This window comes from Mugil cephalus, chromosome 15 (genome assembly GCF_022458985.1).
Source record: "Mugil cephalus isolate CIBA_MC_2020 chromosome 15, CIBA_Mcephalus_1.1, whole genome shotgun sequence".
Classification (NCBI taxonomy): Eukaryota; Metazoa; Chordata; class Actinopteri; order Mugiliformes; family Mugilidae; genus Mugil; species Mugil cephalus.
This window is the reverse complement of record NC_061784.1, coordinates 4,366,756-4,384,820: the sequence shown is the minus strand read 5'-3', so window position 1 is coordinate 4,384,820 and position 18,065 is coordinate 4,366,756. Positions and strand designations below refer to the sequence as shown.

Genomic DNA, 18,065 nt, shown 5'->3' with positions numbered 1-18,065 from the left:
ACTGCAGCAGACGAGGTTAGCACGCTTCAGTGCTATCGCCTCTCTCACGGGCCCCTTGTCTCCATGGCAACAGACTGCAAAAGGAGGAGGCAGCATGCACATTGTAGTTGAGTCAGGGGTTGTAGCACAGATGGGTCACGTGGTCTGTTCCACAGTGTTTAGGATTGTGTGTAAATAGGTCAGTGGCAGACAGGCTGAAGGGGTTGGGAAGCTGTAGACAAGCTGATTGGATGTTGCTGTGGGAGTGACACAGTCTAGCTCTGAGGTTGAGGGTATCTTTTTTTTTTTTTCATGGCAGCGCTCACTGTCTCTCAGTTGTTTGATGTCTAGAAAACTGAAAATGTGATATTGATAATCTTTGAATGAACCACGATAAACTTATGAAGATCTTTCAAAAGTAATGCATTCATAATCCATAAATATGCTCTTCATTCAGTCCCTTATGATCACATGTTGTGCTAATTCCACTACCTCTTGCCAGATTGCTATGGGTATTCCTCTTCACCGCATCAAAGACATCAGGATGCTTTATGGGGTCCAACCTTGGGGAGACTGTCCCATTGACTTTGAGGCTCTGTCAACTACACCTTCCCCACGGGGTCACGTCATTGCAGCTCGTATCACCAGTGAAAACCCTGATGAGGTACGATTCACTCTCCTGTTGCATTAAATATTTGCAGCTTAAAGTTACACCAACAGTATAATTTTATGGATCTGTTCTTTTGTTTTGTCATTTGCTTGGTAATTATGTTGTATAATAAATAAAGACATCCGATTTAACGTCTAAATAGAGTCTAGCGGGGCCCTCTCATGAGGCTTGGTCACTGGGAGCAGACACACTGCTCGCCCCTCATGCAGTTAGTTATTTAGTATTATTATTAACTGTCATTATCTGCTTCATTTGCCACTGTCTTGCTTTCTTTTATCCTCTTACCCTTTCTTCTTTTTTTCAACTCCTTTCATTTGAATTTAGCACCATTCTCAGCTCGGGGCCCCTCAAGGAGATCTCTTACTGTCATCGAAAACATAGCACATTGCTACTGCTGTAGTTTAAAGGCCCTTGGGGTCTATCTATCTATCTATCTAAGTAGTTTCCTGCCTTGTCTGTTGACCGGCTGTGCCTCTCTTGCAAAATGTTATTCTTATCTAAATGTCACATTGGCTGTTTTCTGTTTTGGGTCAGCCAATGAAAAGGTCAAATTCTGTGTGTGATTGCAGGGCTTCAAGCCAAGCTCTGGAACGGTGCAAGAGCTGAATTTCCGCAGCAATAAGAACGTTTGGGGCTACTTCAGTGTTGCAGCTGCTGGAGGGCTGCACGAGTTTGCCGACTCCCAGTTTGGGCACTGCTTTTCTTGGGGAGAGAATCGTGAAGAAGCTATCTCGTGAGTAAACACCTTACCGTGTCCAAACGCTCACTCAAAAAAAATGTATCAAGTGTCTAATCAGAAGTTACATTTTGATGTTTTTCTAGCAACATGGTGGTTGCTCTCAAGGAGCTGTCCATCCGGGGAGACTTCAGGACCACAGTAGAATACCTCATTAAGCTGCTGGAGACAGAAAGCTTCCAGCACAACAGCATTGACACAGGTTGGCTGGACAGGCTCATCTCAGAGAAGATGCAGGTATGCAGATGTTTTCCAGCTGTGGCTACTGAATGCTTTAAAAGTTTAAAACCATAACGACAAGATATGTTTCATTTACTAGCCCGTGCTATATTGAAGCTTGATGTCTGACGTTTTCCTGGATACGTATTAAAGTGCATGTTACACACAGGCGGAGCGTCCCGATACCATGCTGGGAATTGTGAGTGGAGCTTTGCACGTGGCGGATGTCAATCTTAGGAACAGCGTGTCCAACTTTCTGCATTCTCTGGAAAGGTAAAAATAAGACATGTATTCCATATCAAACAGTAGAAAAACAACGCCAATTGTCTTTGGATAAAAACACTTTACTGTCTGACCAGGGGCCAGGTGCTGCCAGCACACACACTACTCAACACTGTGGATGTGGAGCTGATCTATGAAGGTACTAAGTACGTCTTGACAGTGACACGTCAGTCCCCAAACTCCTACGTGGTCATCATGAACAACTCTTGTGCTGAGGTGGATGTCCATCGACTCAGCGATGGAGGACTTCTGCTGTCTTATGATGGAAGCAGCTACACTACCTACATGAAGGAGGAGGTGGACAGGTAAGAAATGAATTGCCTGGAAATATCTTGACTCCGTTAACAGTTTTATATACGGTAAAATATGCAATGCATGTGGTTTTTGGTTCGGTTAAGACGAAGCATATTTTTATCTCCTTGCAGGTACCGCATCACTATTGGGAACAAGACCTGTGTTTTTGAGAAGGAGAACGATCCCTCGCTGCTGCGCTCTCCATCTGCAGGAAAATTAATTCAGTACACGGTTGAGGATGGCGGGCATGTGTTCTCTGGCCAGTGCTATGCTGAAATAGAGGTACGGTGTGTTAAAACTGTTGTGTGTGCATTGCATAAGAAAGATGTGGTCGATTCAAATATACAACATTTTATTTACTGATTTGTGTTCTTTGTTGTTCTATGTTGTTCTGTTCAGGTGATGAAGATGGTGATGACCCTTACTGCTGCAGAGTCTGGTTGTATTCACTATGTGAAGAGGGCTGGGGCAGCACTGGAGCCTGGCTGTGTCATTGCCAAACTGCAACTGGACGACCCAAGCAGAGTGCAACAGGTACTGTAGTTGTGACTAAAGCAGTCTGCAAGGTGTACAAGTAGGGCGTCAGATCTACGCTCTGCTGCACTCCGAGAGCATTGTATTGTTAGTTATTTGAATGTGTTTATGATAAATCAGTTCATGGAGTCACAACGTAGCGGATGCAGGAAATGAGGCTGTCAGCAAAGACGAAGGCTCAGATATGTGCCTGTGTAAACTACACACAACTTTCTTAGGCACTTTTAGAGAGGCTTGTTTTTTTCTAAATATGTCCTTTACTTGCTGCCAGAACAACAATGCTGTAACATTTGTATTTGTGATTGTCTTATAGGCAGAGTTGAACACAGGGGCCCTGCCCGCGATCCAGGCAGTAGCACTGAGGGGGGAAAAGCTACACAGAGTCTTCCACAACACACTGGATCACCTGGTTCATATAATGAATGGTTTCTGTCTTCCTGAGCCCTTCTTCAGTGCTAAGGTAAGAGTCCATAAGAACCTGCTCGCACACCCAAGTTGGCTCCTCCATCTGCAAGCTCCTGAATGAATGATGAATATGTGCTTCTTGTGTCTGTCCTAGTTGAAAGAGTGGGTGGAAAGGTTAATGAAAACAATGCGTGATCCCTCTTTGCCGCTGTTGGAGCTTCAAGACATCATGACTAGTGTGTCAGGTCGCATCCCCCCCGCTGTGGAGAAGGCCATCAAGAAGGAGATGGCTCAGTATGCCAGCAACATAACTTCTGTGCTGTGCCAGTTCCCCAGCCAACAGGTGCCAACAAAACACACACACACACACACCAATCACGGCCACAGAATTCCACTTATATGTCCTGTACCTTAATCAATTACTGTTAAATCCCCGTCAAACACGGCACTGTCCATTTGTCTTCATCAACAATACAAATGCTTGGTTTCTTCTGTAACCTCTTGCCTTGAAGACAAACCATTTTTTTTAAAATACATAACATTTTCAACGTGCCACATTAAATAATCTTTCAAAACAATACTAAAATGATGGTAATGTTTTCATTTTTAATGATTTAGTCTCTTGATTGATTTGTTTTGGCAGCGTGATTCTCAACTTTCCAGTTTTCTTATCAGCTTGAAAAACTTTCCCGATTGCTTTTAACACAGTTTCTTTTGCTAACAAATTATTTCACAATACACATCCAAGTGGCAGCATGTTTGTCTAAGAAAGCACGCAAGTGGCTTTCTTTCTCACATCATTCTTTCTAATTCTATCTGTAATAAAAATACAATGTCTGCCCTGTAAGGATTTGCTAGATGTGTTATATATTGCATCACATTCTTTCTTCTGGTCCCTGTGCAAATATGGATATTTGGATATAACACAAACTCACTGGGTGAGGGATCAGATGTGCCACTGGGATTAAATGTTTCTATTGTTGATCTTCCTTGTTTTCAGATTGCAAACATCTTGGACAGCCATGCTGCTACTCTAAACAAGAAGTCAGAGAGAGAAGTCTTCTTTATGAACACACAAAGCATCGTTCAGCTGGTGCAGAAGTGAGCAACATACACTGTATCACTCTGTTTAAATGGAGCTGTTTGTACACTTGTGTAATTAACATAATAGGTAAACCTTTCTTTGTGTAAGACCAGACTGTTTTTATTTGTCTTCAATAGGTATCGCAGTGGAATCAGAGGTCACATGAAGGCAGTGGTGATGGATTTGCTCAGACAGTATCTGAAAGTAGAGATCCAGTTCCAGAATGGTGAGGAACAGCAATTAAATATTTTATTACTCGTTTCAGGGGGTTGTTGGAGTATGCCACCACATGCAGGAGTAAAACGGCTGTGCTTTTGCCATATTAATGCATTTCAGATTGATTGCATTGACTTCTTCTCTCCAGTTGGTGGTGCTCTTTCACTCCTTTTCTCCTGTTCAAGTGGCCTAATCTTTTGGCTTGTTAACAGGACACTACGACAAGTGTGTGTTTGCACTGCGTGAGGAAAACAAAGGTGACATGGCCAACGTGCTCAACTATATCTTCTCCCACGCTCAAGTCACCAAGAAGAACTTGCTGGTCACTATGCTGATTGTAAGTGTCTTTCATCTCTGGGTGAGAACACTTTTTAAATCTAAATTAAATACTGATTGACACAAATGTACACCTTTATCTTATTCATGTTTATATTCTGTCTCTGAAAAGAGTTAATGTCATCTATCAAATAAGTCAAAATGTTTGTGTAATGAACTGGTATTGTGCTAAAGTAATTCTGGTTTCAAACGTGTCCCTTTAACAATTGTTTTGTACCCTTTCCAATACACAATTTCTTCTCTTTTTAAAAACACTGTAATGCAGTATTCCTCAGGTGTCTGATGCTAATGCTGTTTTATTCCTGAAAAGAAAACCCCAATACGCTACACCATTTTGTAAAAATGTTCATTCAGTACGCTAAACTACTGATTTGTGTTTTGTTGTGCCTTCTCCTGTGTCTAGGACCAACTATGCGGCCGTGATCCCACGCTGACAGATGAACTCATGACCATTCTGACTGAACTGACCCAACTCAGCAAGACGACCAATGCCAAGGTGGCTCTGCGTGCTCGCCAGGTCAGACTTGGACTCTTCAATTTTTGAGAGACAACAAAAATGTACCCTGCATGTCAAAAACTAGCAGAAAAACAAATTAAAAATGTGCCTGACAAGACATGAGCCATGGTGAGAAATTCACCAGCAGATGTCACTGTGTACTCTTGAGTACAGTGACTGTACTGTGACACAGAGGTTGATGTTTTTTCATCAGTAAAAAGCAAAACAACAGGAAAAAAATTAGCACTTAACTTAACACTTAAACGCTTAAACTTTTTAAGGGAAATGTTTGTGGGTCATGTTATACCTAAAGGAACACACTCATGTTTTTTACCCAGGTGTTGATAGCTTCCCACCTTCCCTCGTACGAGCTACGACACAACCAGGTGGAGTCCATCTTCCTCTCTGCCATTGATATGTACGGACACCAGTTCTGCATTGAGAACCTGCAGGTAAGCAGTAAAAAAAAAAATCTATAAATGGACGAATGAGCAATGGTGAAAAATGGCTAATTATTCTTTTTTTCCCCCTAGAAACTCATCCTTTCTGAGACATCCATCTTCGACGTTCTGCCCAACTTCTTCTACCACAGCAATCAGGTAGTCAGGATGGCTGCCCTCGAGGTAAGAGGAATAACAACCCCAGCCAGTTTGGCTGAACCTAAAGCCACAAACGCTTCTCACTTCCCACGTTTGACTCACACTGCCTGCGGCTTTATCTCCTGTAATCTCAGGTGTACGTCCGCAGAGCATACATTGCCTACGAGCTCAACAGCGTTCAGCATCGACAACTGAAGGACAACACGTGTATAGTAGAGTTCCAGTTCATGCTTCCCTCCTCGCATCCCAACAGGTATCATGCAAAGAAATGCCTGCAATGCTCTCATGCTGTGCACCACTTTCCCACCCTTCTGCTCTCCTCGTCAATGGCACTCTGGAGTTAATAACTGTATCAGTCCTCTAATAATGAATTTTCCCATCGTGGCAGAGATGCGGCAAGTTGACGGCGATATTATATGTTCTGGCCACAGCTTGATGTTAATGGGACACCTTCGACTATCTTGTGTGGTTCCTGCTCACTGTCGTCTTATTATATCAGTTCAGATCTGCCTTTTTCCTGTACACTATTGCAACCATTCCTTTGTGTATGGGTTTCTAGACATTGTGATGCATAGAAATGACTTGCTTTTAGAAGTGGAACTGGAATATAAAAAGCGCTGATTATAAACAAGGTCATTTTAATCATCCATGGTGCCACGGTCCTTCTCCATCATTCCCAGCTATACGTCAATGTCCATCATTGTTCTCCGTGTAAATGCTACTCATGTGCAGAAGAAGGGATTTTACAATTCTGTTCTTGTCAAAAGTGTGAGCAACAATGCTCCCTTCCTCAAGAGCCTCACAGCACCTGGTCCGTCTTGTAAGTTCCCATGTAAGAACTTATGCAACGAAAAACCAGAAACAAAGTCCAGATTTGTCTTGTACATGCTCAGCATTTGACAAAGCTTGTAACAGACTCCGTACAGCGGCGTTACTGTTGCGCTCATGTTTTGCATCCTGTCTTTGTGATTGTGTTGGGTTCGTCTGCGTGTGGTTGCGTGTGTGTTTTGGTGCCTTTGTTTGCCGTCGCTACACTTCGCTCTTATTTTTCTTTGCTGTGCTGCTTTCAGTGTATTTACACAGTTCGTTGTTGGAATCTTGTGGATGCCATCATACACTCATTCTGGCGCATGATTTGCCGCGTTTGAATTAACCTCCACGTTTGGCTCACTAATGTGAACTGATCCTCTCTTTGTTCAGAGTTTACCTCAGGACAAGGAAGCCTTAGCTTCTCATAATGCATGTTATAAAGGGAGCAGTCAGGAAGTGAAATGTGTGTTTATTGCTAGACAGATATCCTCCATTTTTACATTCATTCATTTAGTAATTGATAAATACACCGATCCATATTACACAACATACACAGACATTCACTTCCTCATGCATTGCCACACCTTGACTGTCTTCCTTTCCTGATGCCTGACACTAACCACTTAGTAATCAATGTTGTTTGATTGCAGAGGGAACATCCCCACTCTAAACAGGTATTGTAAACATTCTTTTCATTGCATAGACTACTAGTGACTGTAGACTAGCTAGCTGCATGATCCAAGCTGAAATTCAAGCCGAAATTAAATCTTCAAGTTATTGTTTGTGGAGCTCTGAAATGATCAAATATGAAATACTTCGTAGCAAAGTGTACTGTGGTTAATAAGTGCAACGTTTCTTAATTCTTCTGACAACAGCATGGCCCATGGCATTCAACCTTTGTGTCAAATATCTTGTTTGTGTCTGTATGTTTGTGTCCTGTGAAACAAGTGTTCTAATTTATCGGTGCGCGTGTACGCTTCAGTATCATCGAGGATTTGAATAACTTGTGGTGAAATACGGCGTTAGATGAAAATGTTGTGCACCATTGGAAAACTCCAGGACTGAAACTTCTGACTGTCCTACCAGGAAAATGTCAGCCTGTATCCTGGACAATAAGAGAGCCAAGGACACTAAGTTAGAGGAAACTAAACGCCTCGAACTCAAAGCGCCAGATAGTGAAGCTAAGGATGATAATGCTGAGAAGGAAAATGCCTCAGATTTGGAATCTGTTGACAGGTTTGACACATAAAACCTCTTGAGTGCTTACTACGGGTGAAGATTCTGGGGTGAATTAAAATCAAAGGACTAACACCCCCCTCTCAAAAAAAAATTATAATAATTGAACACAACTATTAAAGGGTCTTTCTGGTGGTTATGTTTCTTTTATCTCATTGAAAGAATATTTTGTTTGTTTTAATTTAACCAACATGTCCTTGAATACTGTATAGCTGCGTTCACTGTGTTCACTTGTCATGGTGGAATTTGGGTGAGGTTATAATTGAACCTCATTCAGTTTTCTAAGGAGTCTATAATAAATTAAAACACAAGGTGTTCACATGTATTTCAGCATCTGATGGATCAAAACTGTTGTGAGGTTCTTAAATGTGGACTACGGAAATCTACGGAAAGTCAGTCTAAGTCTATGGAAGATTCCCACTGATTGTATTTGCTTTGCTGTATCTACACTCCAGGATGTCCTTCTCATCCAACCTGAATCACTATGGCATGGTGCATGTTGCCAGTGTGAGTGATGTTCTGCTTGACACATCTTTTACTCCGCCTTGTCAGCGCATGGGAGCCATGGTCTCGTTCCGCTCCTTCCAGGAGTTCACAAGGTCAGTCCCCGAGTAAAAGACCACGGCTATTTTTCATCAGGTGATGTAAATAATTATACAAGCGTGATCGTGTGACTTCTGTCCTTTACAGGAACATACCAGACGTGTTGAGTTGCTTCTCTGACTCACCTCCACCGAGTCCAACCTTCCCTGAGGGAGGCAGTCCCGTGCTGTACGGTGAAGAGGACAACAAGGTGACGAGAACGGACTTCTTCTTGTCGCAGACCCGCCATTAACCTGCATGACTGTGTAATGTAGAATTACATAAGTATTTGCTTTGTCATTCAGAGTGTACAGGATGAGCCTATCCATATCCTGAATGTGGCTATAAAGACCGACAGCGACATTGACGATGATGGACTGGCAGCCATGTTCCGGGAGTTCACTCAGTCAAAGGTGAGAGCTGTCTGCAGCAAGGGCACTGAGTCTCTGGATTTCAGAGGAGGGATTTATTAGTTTGAGATGGCTAAGAAAGAAAATCATTTTTTTCTCCCCTCATTCTTTTCCCTGTCCCAGAAATCTCTGTTGTTTGAACATGGCATCAGAAGGCTGACTTTCCTCGTGGCTCAGAAGGTGAGGATTCTAATTGTTACTTACTTAAACAACCCTCTCTCTTCACACTCTGCTGCCTCGCATGTCACCAATGGAACACTCCTGAATGGCATGTACCAAAATATCAGAAATTAACAATCTTGCATCTTAATTTAATACATTACCATTTTGTCTGTATTCCTACTGAATGAAAATACTGTTGTAATAATGATTAACATAATTTGCATTTAGCTTGTTTTCCCTGTTTGTCTCTGTATCTCTTTCTGCATGCCTTGCTTTCGCCACACTTTTGATGGCAGGATTTCAGGAAGCAAGTCAACTGTGAGGTGGACCAAAGGTTTCATGTAAGTAGCGGAGGACAAAAGAAATCTGGTCGAGTGTCAGTGCTTGTGTTTGAAAACAGAAACAAATGCACCTTCGACAAAGGAGTGTGTTTCACTACAGGAGGGAGATTAATGAGATCGAACAATAGTAGGTTAACATAACTGCCCATTTTATCCCCTTTTGCTACATTAAAGCCCCACTAGTGTGAGCTCACTGGGTTGTCAGTTATAGATGCCCTTCAGTAATGTGAAGACATACTTATATGAACAGCCAGGTAGGCATTGAAACCCCTATCATTGCAGTTTTGTGATGTCCCCTCCCTGCTGTGCTGTAATACATAAAGCAGCAGTCATCTTTTCAAGTTTGACCCATTATCAAGAAAACAGCCACTAACATTCAGATGACAGGCAGTAATGACAGGGATTTAGGGCACGATTGGATTTTGAGAAATGCCCAAATCCTTTGTCTCTGCTGTCGTGTTCACAATAGGCTTTGATTTTGCTTTTGATGGCACCACGGCCTCTGATGAAGGCTAATCATGCTAACTAATGTTGCCGTCATTATGCGGCCCCTGTTACGTGGAGAGTTTGCACCATTATGCACGTTCGCTCTAAAGAAGATTGTTTTTCCCAAGCTCACTATATCGTGGAGGGTGAATATGACATGTAATCACACTGTCAAATCATGGCTGTGGTGGTTTCCAGCATGTGGTCCACTATTGCAGCTCGCTCATTATCTTGCAGGCTGTGAGGTGTTAAGAGTGTCTCCAATCGGACTGCCATTGTTTTGCAAGTGGGACACTTGATGATCTGATACCGTCAAACGCGACGACCAGGCATTATTCAGAGGATCAAATGTCTCTGAAAAAGGACATGTTTTATTCATTAGGATAGCGAGGGGTGCTTGTATATGTAGTCTATTACTATTACATTGCTGTGGTAGCCAATACACAGTGATTCATTGATAGATAAATTACAGCAGTGAAGAAGACCTGGACCCATTACATGTACAATAAGGTGCTGATGGTCACCCCATACATACTGGCTGGATTTAGCTTTGTCTGATTCGTCAGTCTTAAAACTGAGATGTCGTTCTTAAAAATGAAATCTTTATAACCAAGTTTTTTGGTTCCACATGATATAGTTTGTTTTCTCTTTTTATATCAACAGAGGGAATTCCCCAAATTTTTCACATTCCGCGCAAGAGACAAGGTAGGTGTCGAAATATTGTAGCCAAATCGCTATTCTTACATTAAATGTTTTTTTCTCATTGCTCCCATTTGTTTTGGCCACACACATCGGTCTGTTGAAAAGATGAAGGGATATATCTTTGAGGTAGATAAATGTGTCTGATTATTGTGCAATCCCCCCTCCCCAATCCTTGCAGTGCAGTGAATTTCCTTCCGTCATAGTGAGCAACAACTCTTCCATTCCGCCTTTCCGTCCCTGATAGTTTCACTACAATGACACCACTAAAACTCATTAAAGTAATGGACTCTTTAATTATGTCTCCCATTTAAGAGAAATGACACCCATTAGTAGCCCTCTGAGATTGAGATTGTCCCTGATTTAATTTACTTAATACAGTGTGTGGCAAGCGTTATATCAACTCAGTACTTGTGAAATTGCCAATTTGTATTACCTCTCTTCATGTAAGAGATGTTAGCATGAACTTTAGGCAAAATGCCTTTTTTTAGGGAAGTCTTACAGCAACCATCTTTTAAGCGGTGTAGTGCTGCTGTTTGTAATTTTGCTCTTCCTGTTTTTTCACCAGTTTGAGGAGGACAGGATCTATCGTCACTTGGAGCCAGCATTAGCATTCCAGTTGGAGCTCAACCGCATGCGCAATTTTGCCCTGACTGCCATCCCATGTGCAAATCACAAGATGCACCTGTACTTGGGTGCGGCCCGTGTGGAGGTGGGCACAGAGGTCACGGACTACCGCTTCTTTGTCCGAGCCATCATCCGTCACTCTGATCTGGTCACAAAGGTAAGCATAAAGAAGAACAAGGAACTTTTGCAGGAGTCATGGCCATTATTCTTTGTATTCATATTGGATTCTGGGTATAATAGCACTTTTTCAGTGGTTGAATTTCAAATCAAAGCATGTGACAGAGATCTCCTAAGGTCATGAAGGAAACATATCAACTTGTGGAAATGGGCTTCCATCGTCTCCTTTAAAGTTTCTACGTTCTTTTTTTAATGAATTGTTTACTCCACAGTTCGTAATGCCAGCGCTTAATTCCATTTTTGTGTTCTGTTCCATCAATAGGAGGCCTCCTTTGAATACCTTCACAATGAAGCAGAGCGTCTGCTGCTGGAAGCCATGGATGAACTGGAAGTGGCCTTCAACAACACAACTGTTCGAACTGACTGTAACCATATCTTCCTCAACTTCGTTCCTACAGTCATCATGGACCCATCAAAGGTTCATGGAATAATCGCATACATACACATCTGATACACAAAGCACATTATCTTTGGTAAACTCTACTAATCTTTCACTACAAATTTCAGATTGAGGAGTCTGTGCGCTCCATGGTGATGCGTTACGGCAGCCGTCTGTGGAAGCTGCGCGTCCTGCAGGCAGAACTCAAAATCAACATCCGCCTGACCCCGACTGGAAAACAAATTCCCATCCGCCTCTTCCTTACTAATGAGTCAGGTTACTACCTGGACATCAGTCTGTACAAGGAGGTCACTGATTCCCGAACGGGACAGGTGGGGCCCAAAGATCGACAGGTGGGGCACTCATACATCATCCATCTCATCCGCTTATTGTCCACTCACTGCTAAGGGCTTCAGCTCCATCCTGGAAATCTCAGCTTCCACCATAAAAGTTAGCCAGCAGTCTTGTAAAGATAAATATAGAATTTGTTGTGTTTATGAATAAATAAAAGATTTAATGGTTATTTATTCATTTGGAGAAGAGATCCAGTATGGTGTCTTGCCCTTAGCCTGGTGGACAATTCCTTTAGTAATGTGTTCTTCTCACAGCGGATCAGGTAAGATTTGTCCATCCATCCATCCATCCATCCATCCATCCATCCATCCATCCATCCATCCATCCATCCATCCATCCATCCATCCATCCATCCATCCATCCATCATCACTTCCATTCATTCAGTATTAAGTGGATGTGGAGGATATTAAATATACAGGAAGCAATGAAGAGAGGACATCTTTCATGCGTTTTTTTTGTTTTTTGTTTTTTTTTTACTCCGTTCACCTTTTTTTCTTTATTTTTTTTGCTGGGAGGTTGCTTTGTTAGTCCCATGACAGTGAATGTGAGATGTGTTTAATTAGTTTTCAGTTTTAAGATTTTTAGGGTGTTGGCCTAATCCAACAAGAGATGTGGTTGGAAGTGCTTGCTGTACTCTGACAGAACACTTTGATTTGTGCTTCCATGTTGATGATCCTATAGAGGAATGGATAGACACACAATTTAGTCATAATTAGTCAAACCATTAAGCTTAAAATCATGTATTTTCTTTACCTTAATGCAAAGGTTGTCAAAGAAGTCAGTATGTTTGTAAAGTGACTCTCTTCTTATCCCCATGTCCAGATTATGTTCCAAGCCTACGGAGACAAGCAAGGCCCATTGCATGGCATGCTCATCAATACACCTTACGTCACCAAGGACCTGTTGCAGTCGAAGCGCTTCCAAGCCCAGTCCCTGGGCACCACCTACGTCTACGACTTCCCAGAAATGTTCAGACAGGTACCGTAAAACAACATACTTCTTTAGTATTGCGTGGCAAATAGAGAATAATAATAAATCATTTGTATTTAATTTAATCTCCCAGGCTCTGAAAAAGCAGTGGCACGCTACTCAGACCTACGCCCACTTACCCAAATGCCCTCTGCCATCTGAGCTGCTCACTTTCACTGAGCTGGTTCTCGACGCACAAGGACAGCTGGTGCAGATGAACCGACTGCCAGGGGGCAATGAGGTCAGTGTTTTAAGCTTCTCTCATAAATACAGACACCAGCAGATTGAAATTCCACCTAGTGCCATGCCTTTATCTATCCCCTTTCTATTTCATTGTGTGCAATTTCTCTTTCACTCTGTAGGGGTCTCTGTGTTTCTTTGGCTGTGTTCCTGTGTGCTTGTTAAATGCTTTATTGTTTTACGGCAAAGACTAATGCATCACTGAAATTGTGCTTTGATAAATAATACTTATTTATCAATATGTAATCTTCTATTATGTTTCCTAAATTTCCCCATGGAGATCAATAAATTCTTAGCTTAGCAAAAATAAATACTGCATTCTGATTAATTATGTATAAAGAATGACATATGGAAAACCTCATATAATCTCATTCCCAGCAAACAAATCCCTTCACCCTCAAACCGCTTTTTCGTCATACAGTATTTATGGATATCCCTTACTGATTGTGTTTTTTTTCTTTTGTCCAGATCGGTATGGTGGCATGGCGGATGACCCTTCGAACTCCAGAGTACCCTGCGGGACGTGAGATCATCGTCATAAGCAATGACATCACACACAAGATCGGCTCATTCGGGCCCCAGGAGGACGTGTTGTTCCTGAGAGCCTCGGAGATGGCGCGAGAGAGCGGCATCCCTCGAATCTACATCGCGGCCAACAGCGGTGCCCGCATCGGCCTGGCAGAGGAAATCAGACACATGTTCCACGTGGCCTGGCAGGATCCAGTCGACCCTTACAAGGTCAGCCAGTGCATTCCTGTACCTGCTTGTACCTGCTCCTTTCAGTTCACATTTGAATATAACTGGTTTAAATTCAACATTTAATTTATTTTTAACATGTAAATATTTTGACTATTATTTTCTCTTTTTATTTGTACACCCAATATTAATTTTCCTCATAATGTCTGACCACAATTCAGACGTCCATCTGCTCTGATTTATTGTACATGTACCATACATATTAATTTTTTTACTTAGCTTACAGAATGAAATTCAGATGCTCTGCCCGTTTTTTTCTTTTTTAGCCTTCAAATTATTATTTTCTTTTCTGATCCTTTTGTGACGAAGCTGTCAACATTATATCTCTTGCAGGGTTTCAAGTATCTCTACCTCACACCTCAGGACTACAAGAAGGTGTCAGCCCTAAACTCTGTGCATTGCGAACACGTAGAGGATGAAGGAGAATCCAGGTAAAAAGTTTCGAAATACATGTTAAACTGCTGCATGCACCCCTCTGCATCCTGTGAGCTTCAAACAGCAGAGCTGACAAGTGGAAAGAAATTGGGAGTGGTCACATCTGGCGTTGGGTGAACGAATGTGTTGTCATGCAGGTACAAGATCACTGACATCATTGGGAAAGATGAAGGGCTGGGCGTGGAGAATCTGAAAGGTTCGGGAATGATTGCCGGAGAATCCTCTCTGGCTTATGAGGAGATCATCACCATGAATCTGGTAAGACTGAAGTGGACTAGTGTGCAAAAACACATTTCCAAACGCAGTCTGCTCCTTGGCCTTGGGCTGCAAGGATTTGATAAGCTGCCATGCTCTTACTCTCACTGAAGCCTTAAGATGCTTGTCTTGTCCTGTAGGTCACATGTCGAGCCATAGGTATTGGGGCCTATCTGGTGAGGCTTGGACAGAGAACCATCCAAGTGGACAACTCCCACATTATCCTCACTGGAGCTGGAGCCCTCAACAAGGTAACGCAGTCAACAATAGACATTTTTATTTCGCTGTTTTCAATCCTGAAAACTGCCTCCGTTATATGCACATACAATGTAACACAGAGTGAGCATCAAATGAGCCGTCTTTTAATTCACACAATTAATGCAGCTGCCTTTTTAATGAGCAGATCTCTCAGAATATCCATTAATGGGCTATTAAAATATTCAGCTAATTTAGAAGGAAGGTCAAACAGGCGTGTGCGGGTAAAACGTTTATTTTTTTGGTTTTGTTTGTTTGTCGCTGCTTTAATAGGCGCGACTCTGAATGGAAGGAAATAAACGGTGAGAGATTTGTGTACTGCATATGAACAAAAATAAAATAAAAGCGTATTATGATTTCTGAGGCTTGTTCCAACTCGCTGATCAGGCAATTTTGTGGCTCGTTCCTTCTGCCTTGCTCTGTTCTACTAGGATTCCTTTTCCGATCCCGGCTACAGGCCTGCCTGCCACTCAAAGTGGAATAATTGAAAGCGAACCATGAAGTTGTATTTGCATAGAAATAGAGTGACATGCCAGAGGCTGCAGTGCAGGACACCCATATCATTTGTTTTTAATCAAAATGAAAAGTTTTGCTGATGCAGATTGTTTTCTGCATACGGTTGATTGGTGTAAGCGTGTGTGTGTGTGTGTGTGTGTCTTTGTGTTTGTGTCTGCGTGTGCGTGCCTTCACGCTCCACTACCTCTTGCTTTCCATTCTCTGTCCTTGTCAGTGCTTTAAGATGACTCCATTTCAAATTACATGACAGATCACAACAAGACGGCCCATGCAAATGGTCCATTGATGGTATACCTATTTGCTGGAAGCTCAGTTGTTATTAAATGACCCACCGCTGTTAAGCTTCATTTGTGGGAGCGGTATCATATTAACTGATGAATATGCAGGGGATGTGTTACATTATGTAATTTGTTTACGATTAATTGTGCTTATTTTAAAAAATACTGAATAACCGGTTTGATCTAGCAACCCAGGAAAGGAGAAGAGTCGGTTTTTATTCTACTCTGCTATCATATGGTTTGTGGCTATTAACTGAAACTTAATGGAGAGCAGGAGGCTGCCACCCAGAGATCGTCATTTCATTAGCTGCTGGAAAGCACTCATATTTTCATGGGGACTGGATAGTAACTACTAGCACAAATACCCCAGTGAGCTGTTACTACCAGTTGGCCCCTCGTTTTCTTCCTTCCAGTCATCTCCCTGTGTTCCTCCTCCTATATCTCCTCCTTTTCTCTCCGCTGCGGAATCCTAATGAAGCCGGCGATGGCCGGAGGCACAAGGGTTTTGTGTATGTCAAGGTGACTGCAATGTTTCTTGGGGCTGCCGGCTTCTCTGACAGCTTTAGGAGAGTGCCCTAGATTTGTTGCCAGATACATAACCATTAATGGTAATAAAGAAAGTAAATGATGGCTGAAAAGGTGAGAGCTTAGGGTAGGGATTGAGCTCCTCTCTGATTTTTATGGAACCATAGCAGGGCCCTGCCACCTGTTCTCTGCTGCTTATGAAAATAGGGTGGGCTGAGAGTCAGATTTTATGGCTTCAGGTTGGCACAAGAGCAATGTGAAATAAACTCAGTTTGGTGGTTTCCATCTTGCCCTTGCGCAACAGTGACTATTAAAGCGCACACCTGGATGATTCAGAACACATGACAACAAAAATGGACGTAACCGGTTAAATTAAAATAAGTGTTTTGGTTAATTTTGAAGAAAATCCCTCAGGAAGTAAAGCATGTGCTAGTCCCAAACTTATACTACTGCAATGGTAAGATTTCTGGTTGCTGATCACGTATTGGCACGGTTGCTAACGTGAATCTGTGTGACTTTGTGGTGACAGTACCTCCTGTTAGCCAGCGTTACACAGCGTTGTTTGCTTCACTTTGTAGGCCCCAGAGAGGCTTTTTTTAAAGGGTAAATCCATGGCCGATTAAACTGAGCAGTAGACTGTTGTGTCGCAAGTGCTTCAACAATTTTTGGATGTACTTTATTCTGTGTAATGTGCCCAAATATGCTTTCATACCCCCCCCCTGTATGCCTAAAAAACAGAATCAACTCCCAAACAAGAGTATCATCATTGTAATCTGACATGAAATCCTCACATTTGTGTTTTTCCTATGTCAGGTGCTGGGCAGGGAAGTGTACACATCCAACAACCAGCTCGGTGGAATTCAAATCATGCACAACAACGGTGTGACCCACTGCACGGTGTGCGACGACTTTGAGGGAGTCTTCACTCTTTTGCAGTGGCTGTCGTACATGCCCATGGTAAAATTTTGCTGTTTTAAATCAAATGCTGCATCAGTGTGATAAATTCATCCATCCAGATGTTTTGAGCTACTCTCAGGGGTGGATTATAATGAAATGATGACATATTCTGTCATTTTTCTGTCTTTAGTGTAAATCTAGTCCAGGGCCGATCCTCCAGGCCAAGGATCCCATAGATCGGCTGATAGAGTTTGTGCCTACCAAGGCTCCTTATGACCCTCGCTGGATGTTAGCAGGACGCCCCAGCCAGAGTGAGTGTCCAGTCTGGTATAGGGCATTTTGCCCAGGTGCATAATCATGTAGGGAACCAACAGTTGTGGTAGATGCTGATTGACTGGTAATTACGTAATTCCAGATCTTCATTAAGTAAGCACATATGAATTATGTTTCAGATATTTGTAATTATTTTGAAAGTTAAATGGATCCTGTGTAGCAAAACATCTTAATTTAATTTAGGTGCTAGTTCCACCTTATTCGATACCTCACATTTTTATTTTGTTTTAAATGTTGTGAATCAAAACATGCAGTTTAGAGACTTGGAACTGGAATTCTTACATTTTTTATTTTATATGTTCACTATTTTATAGACTTTTCTGTCTGTTATACAGATAATTTATTCACTACTACTACTCACCTATAATGCTTTGTGAGTAGTTGTAAGTCACACTCTCAATTGTTAATGCGTCATGTAAAGTAAAAATAAAGATTTATTATTTTAGCGTGATATCCCTAGAGTTAGAGAAGGTTGAAATAATTAATTACAAG

General features: G+C 42.1%; 1 protein-coding gene across 10 annotated transcripts in view; it reads left to right on the top strand.

Moving 5' to 3' along the window:
• The window catches only part of acaca (acetyl-CoA carboxylase alpha), a 31,587-nt gene that overhangs the window by 7,049 nt on the left and 6,473 nt on the right, over nucleotides 1-18,065 (top strand). Inside the window, exons 12-46 of one of the 10 annotated variants that reach the window (XM_047606206.1) lie at nucleotides 482-643; nucleotides 1,219-1,382; nucleotides 1,472-1,622; nucleotides 1,774-1,877; nucleotides 1,964-2,191; nucleotides 2,312-2,462; nucleotides 2,580-2,714; nucleotides 3,028-3,174; nucleotides 3,274-3,462; nucleotides 4,120-4,220; nucleotides 4,341-4,429; nucleotides 4,632-4,756; nucleotides 5,159-5,272; nucleotides 5,590-5,703; nucleotides 5,785-5,874; nucleotides 5,985-6,103; nucleotides 7,311-7,334; nucleotides 7,747-7,896; nucleotides 8,352-8,495; nucleotides 8,587-8,689; nucleotides 8,784-8,891; nucleotides 9,012-9,068; nucleotides 9,347-9,391; nucleotides 10,541-10,582; nucleotides 11,145-11,360; nucleotides 11,643-11,798; nucleotides 11,888-12,112; nucleotides 12,937-13,092; nucleotides 13,178-13,324; nucleotides 13,792-14,061; nucleotides 14,413-14,510; nucleotides 14,652-14,772; nucleotides 14,910-15,020; nucleotides 17,157-17,300; nucleotides 17,431-17,551. In XM_047606206.1, coding sequence (XP_047462162.1) covers nucleotides 482-643; nucleotides 1,219-1,382; nucleotides 1,472-1,622; nucleotides 1,774-1,877; nucleotides 1,964-2,191; nucleotides 2,312-2,462; nucleotides 2,580-2,714; nucleotides 3,028-3,174; nucleotides 3,274-3,462; nucleotides 4,120-4,220; nucleotides 4,341-4,429; nucleotides 4,632-4,756; nucleotides 5,159-5,272; nucleotides 5,590-5,703; nucleotides 5,785-5,874; nucleotides 5,985-6,103; nucleotides 7,311-7,334; nucleotides 7,747-7,896; nucleotides 8,352-8,495; nucleotides 8,587-8,689; nucleotides 8,784-8,891; nucleotides 9,012-9,068; nucleotides 9,347-9,391; nucleotides 10,541-10,582; nucleotides 11,145-11,360; nucleotides 11,643-11,798; nucleotides 11,888-12,112; nucleotides 12,937-13,092; nucleotides 13,178-13,324; nucleotides 13,792-14,061; nucleotides 14,413-14,510; nucleotides 14,652-14,772; nucleotides 14,910-15,020; nucleotides 17,157-17,300; nucleotides 17,431-17,551 — 4,621 coding nt within the window. Of the gene's footprint in view, nucleotides 1-481; nucleotides 644-1,218; nucleotides 1,383-1,471; nucleotides 1,623-1,773; nucleotides 1,878-1,963; nucleotides 2,192-2,311; nucleotides 2,463-2,579; nucleotides 2,715-3,027; nucleotides 3,175-3,273; nucleotides 3,463-4,119; nucleotides 4,221-4,340; nucleotides 4,430-4,631; nucleotides 4,778-5,158; nucleotides 5,273-5,589; nucleotides 5,704-5,784; nucleotides 5,875-5,984; nucleotides 6,104-7,310; nucleotides 7,335-7,746; nucleotides 7,897-8,351; nucleotides 8,496-8,586; nucleotides 8,690-8,783; nucleotides 8,892-9,011; nucleotides 9,069-9,346; nucleotides 9,392-10,540; nucleotides 10,583-11,144; nucleotides 11,361-11,642; nucleotides 11,799-11,887; nucleotides 12,113-12,936; nucleotides 13,093-13,177; nucleotides 13,325-13,791; nucleotides 14,062-14,412; nucleotides 14,511-14,651; nucleotides 14,773-14,909; nucleotides 15,021-17,156; nucleotides 17,301-17,430; nucleotides 17,552-18,065 lie in introns of all 10 variants that reach the window. The other 9 variants (XM_047606205.1, XM_047606209.1, XM_047606208.1 and 6 more) reach the window with 9 other exon arrangements.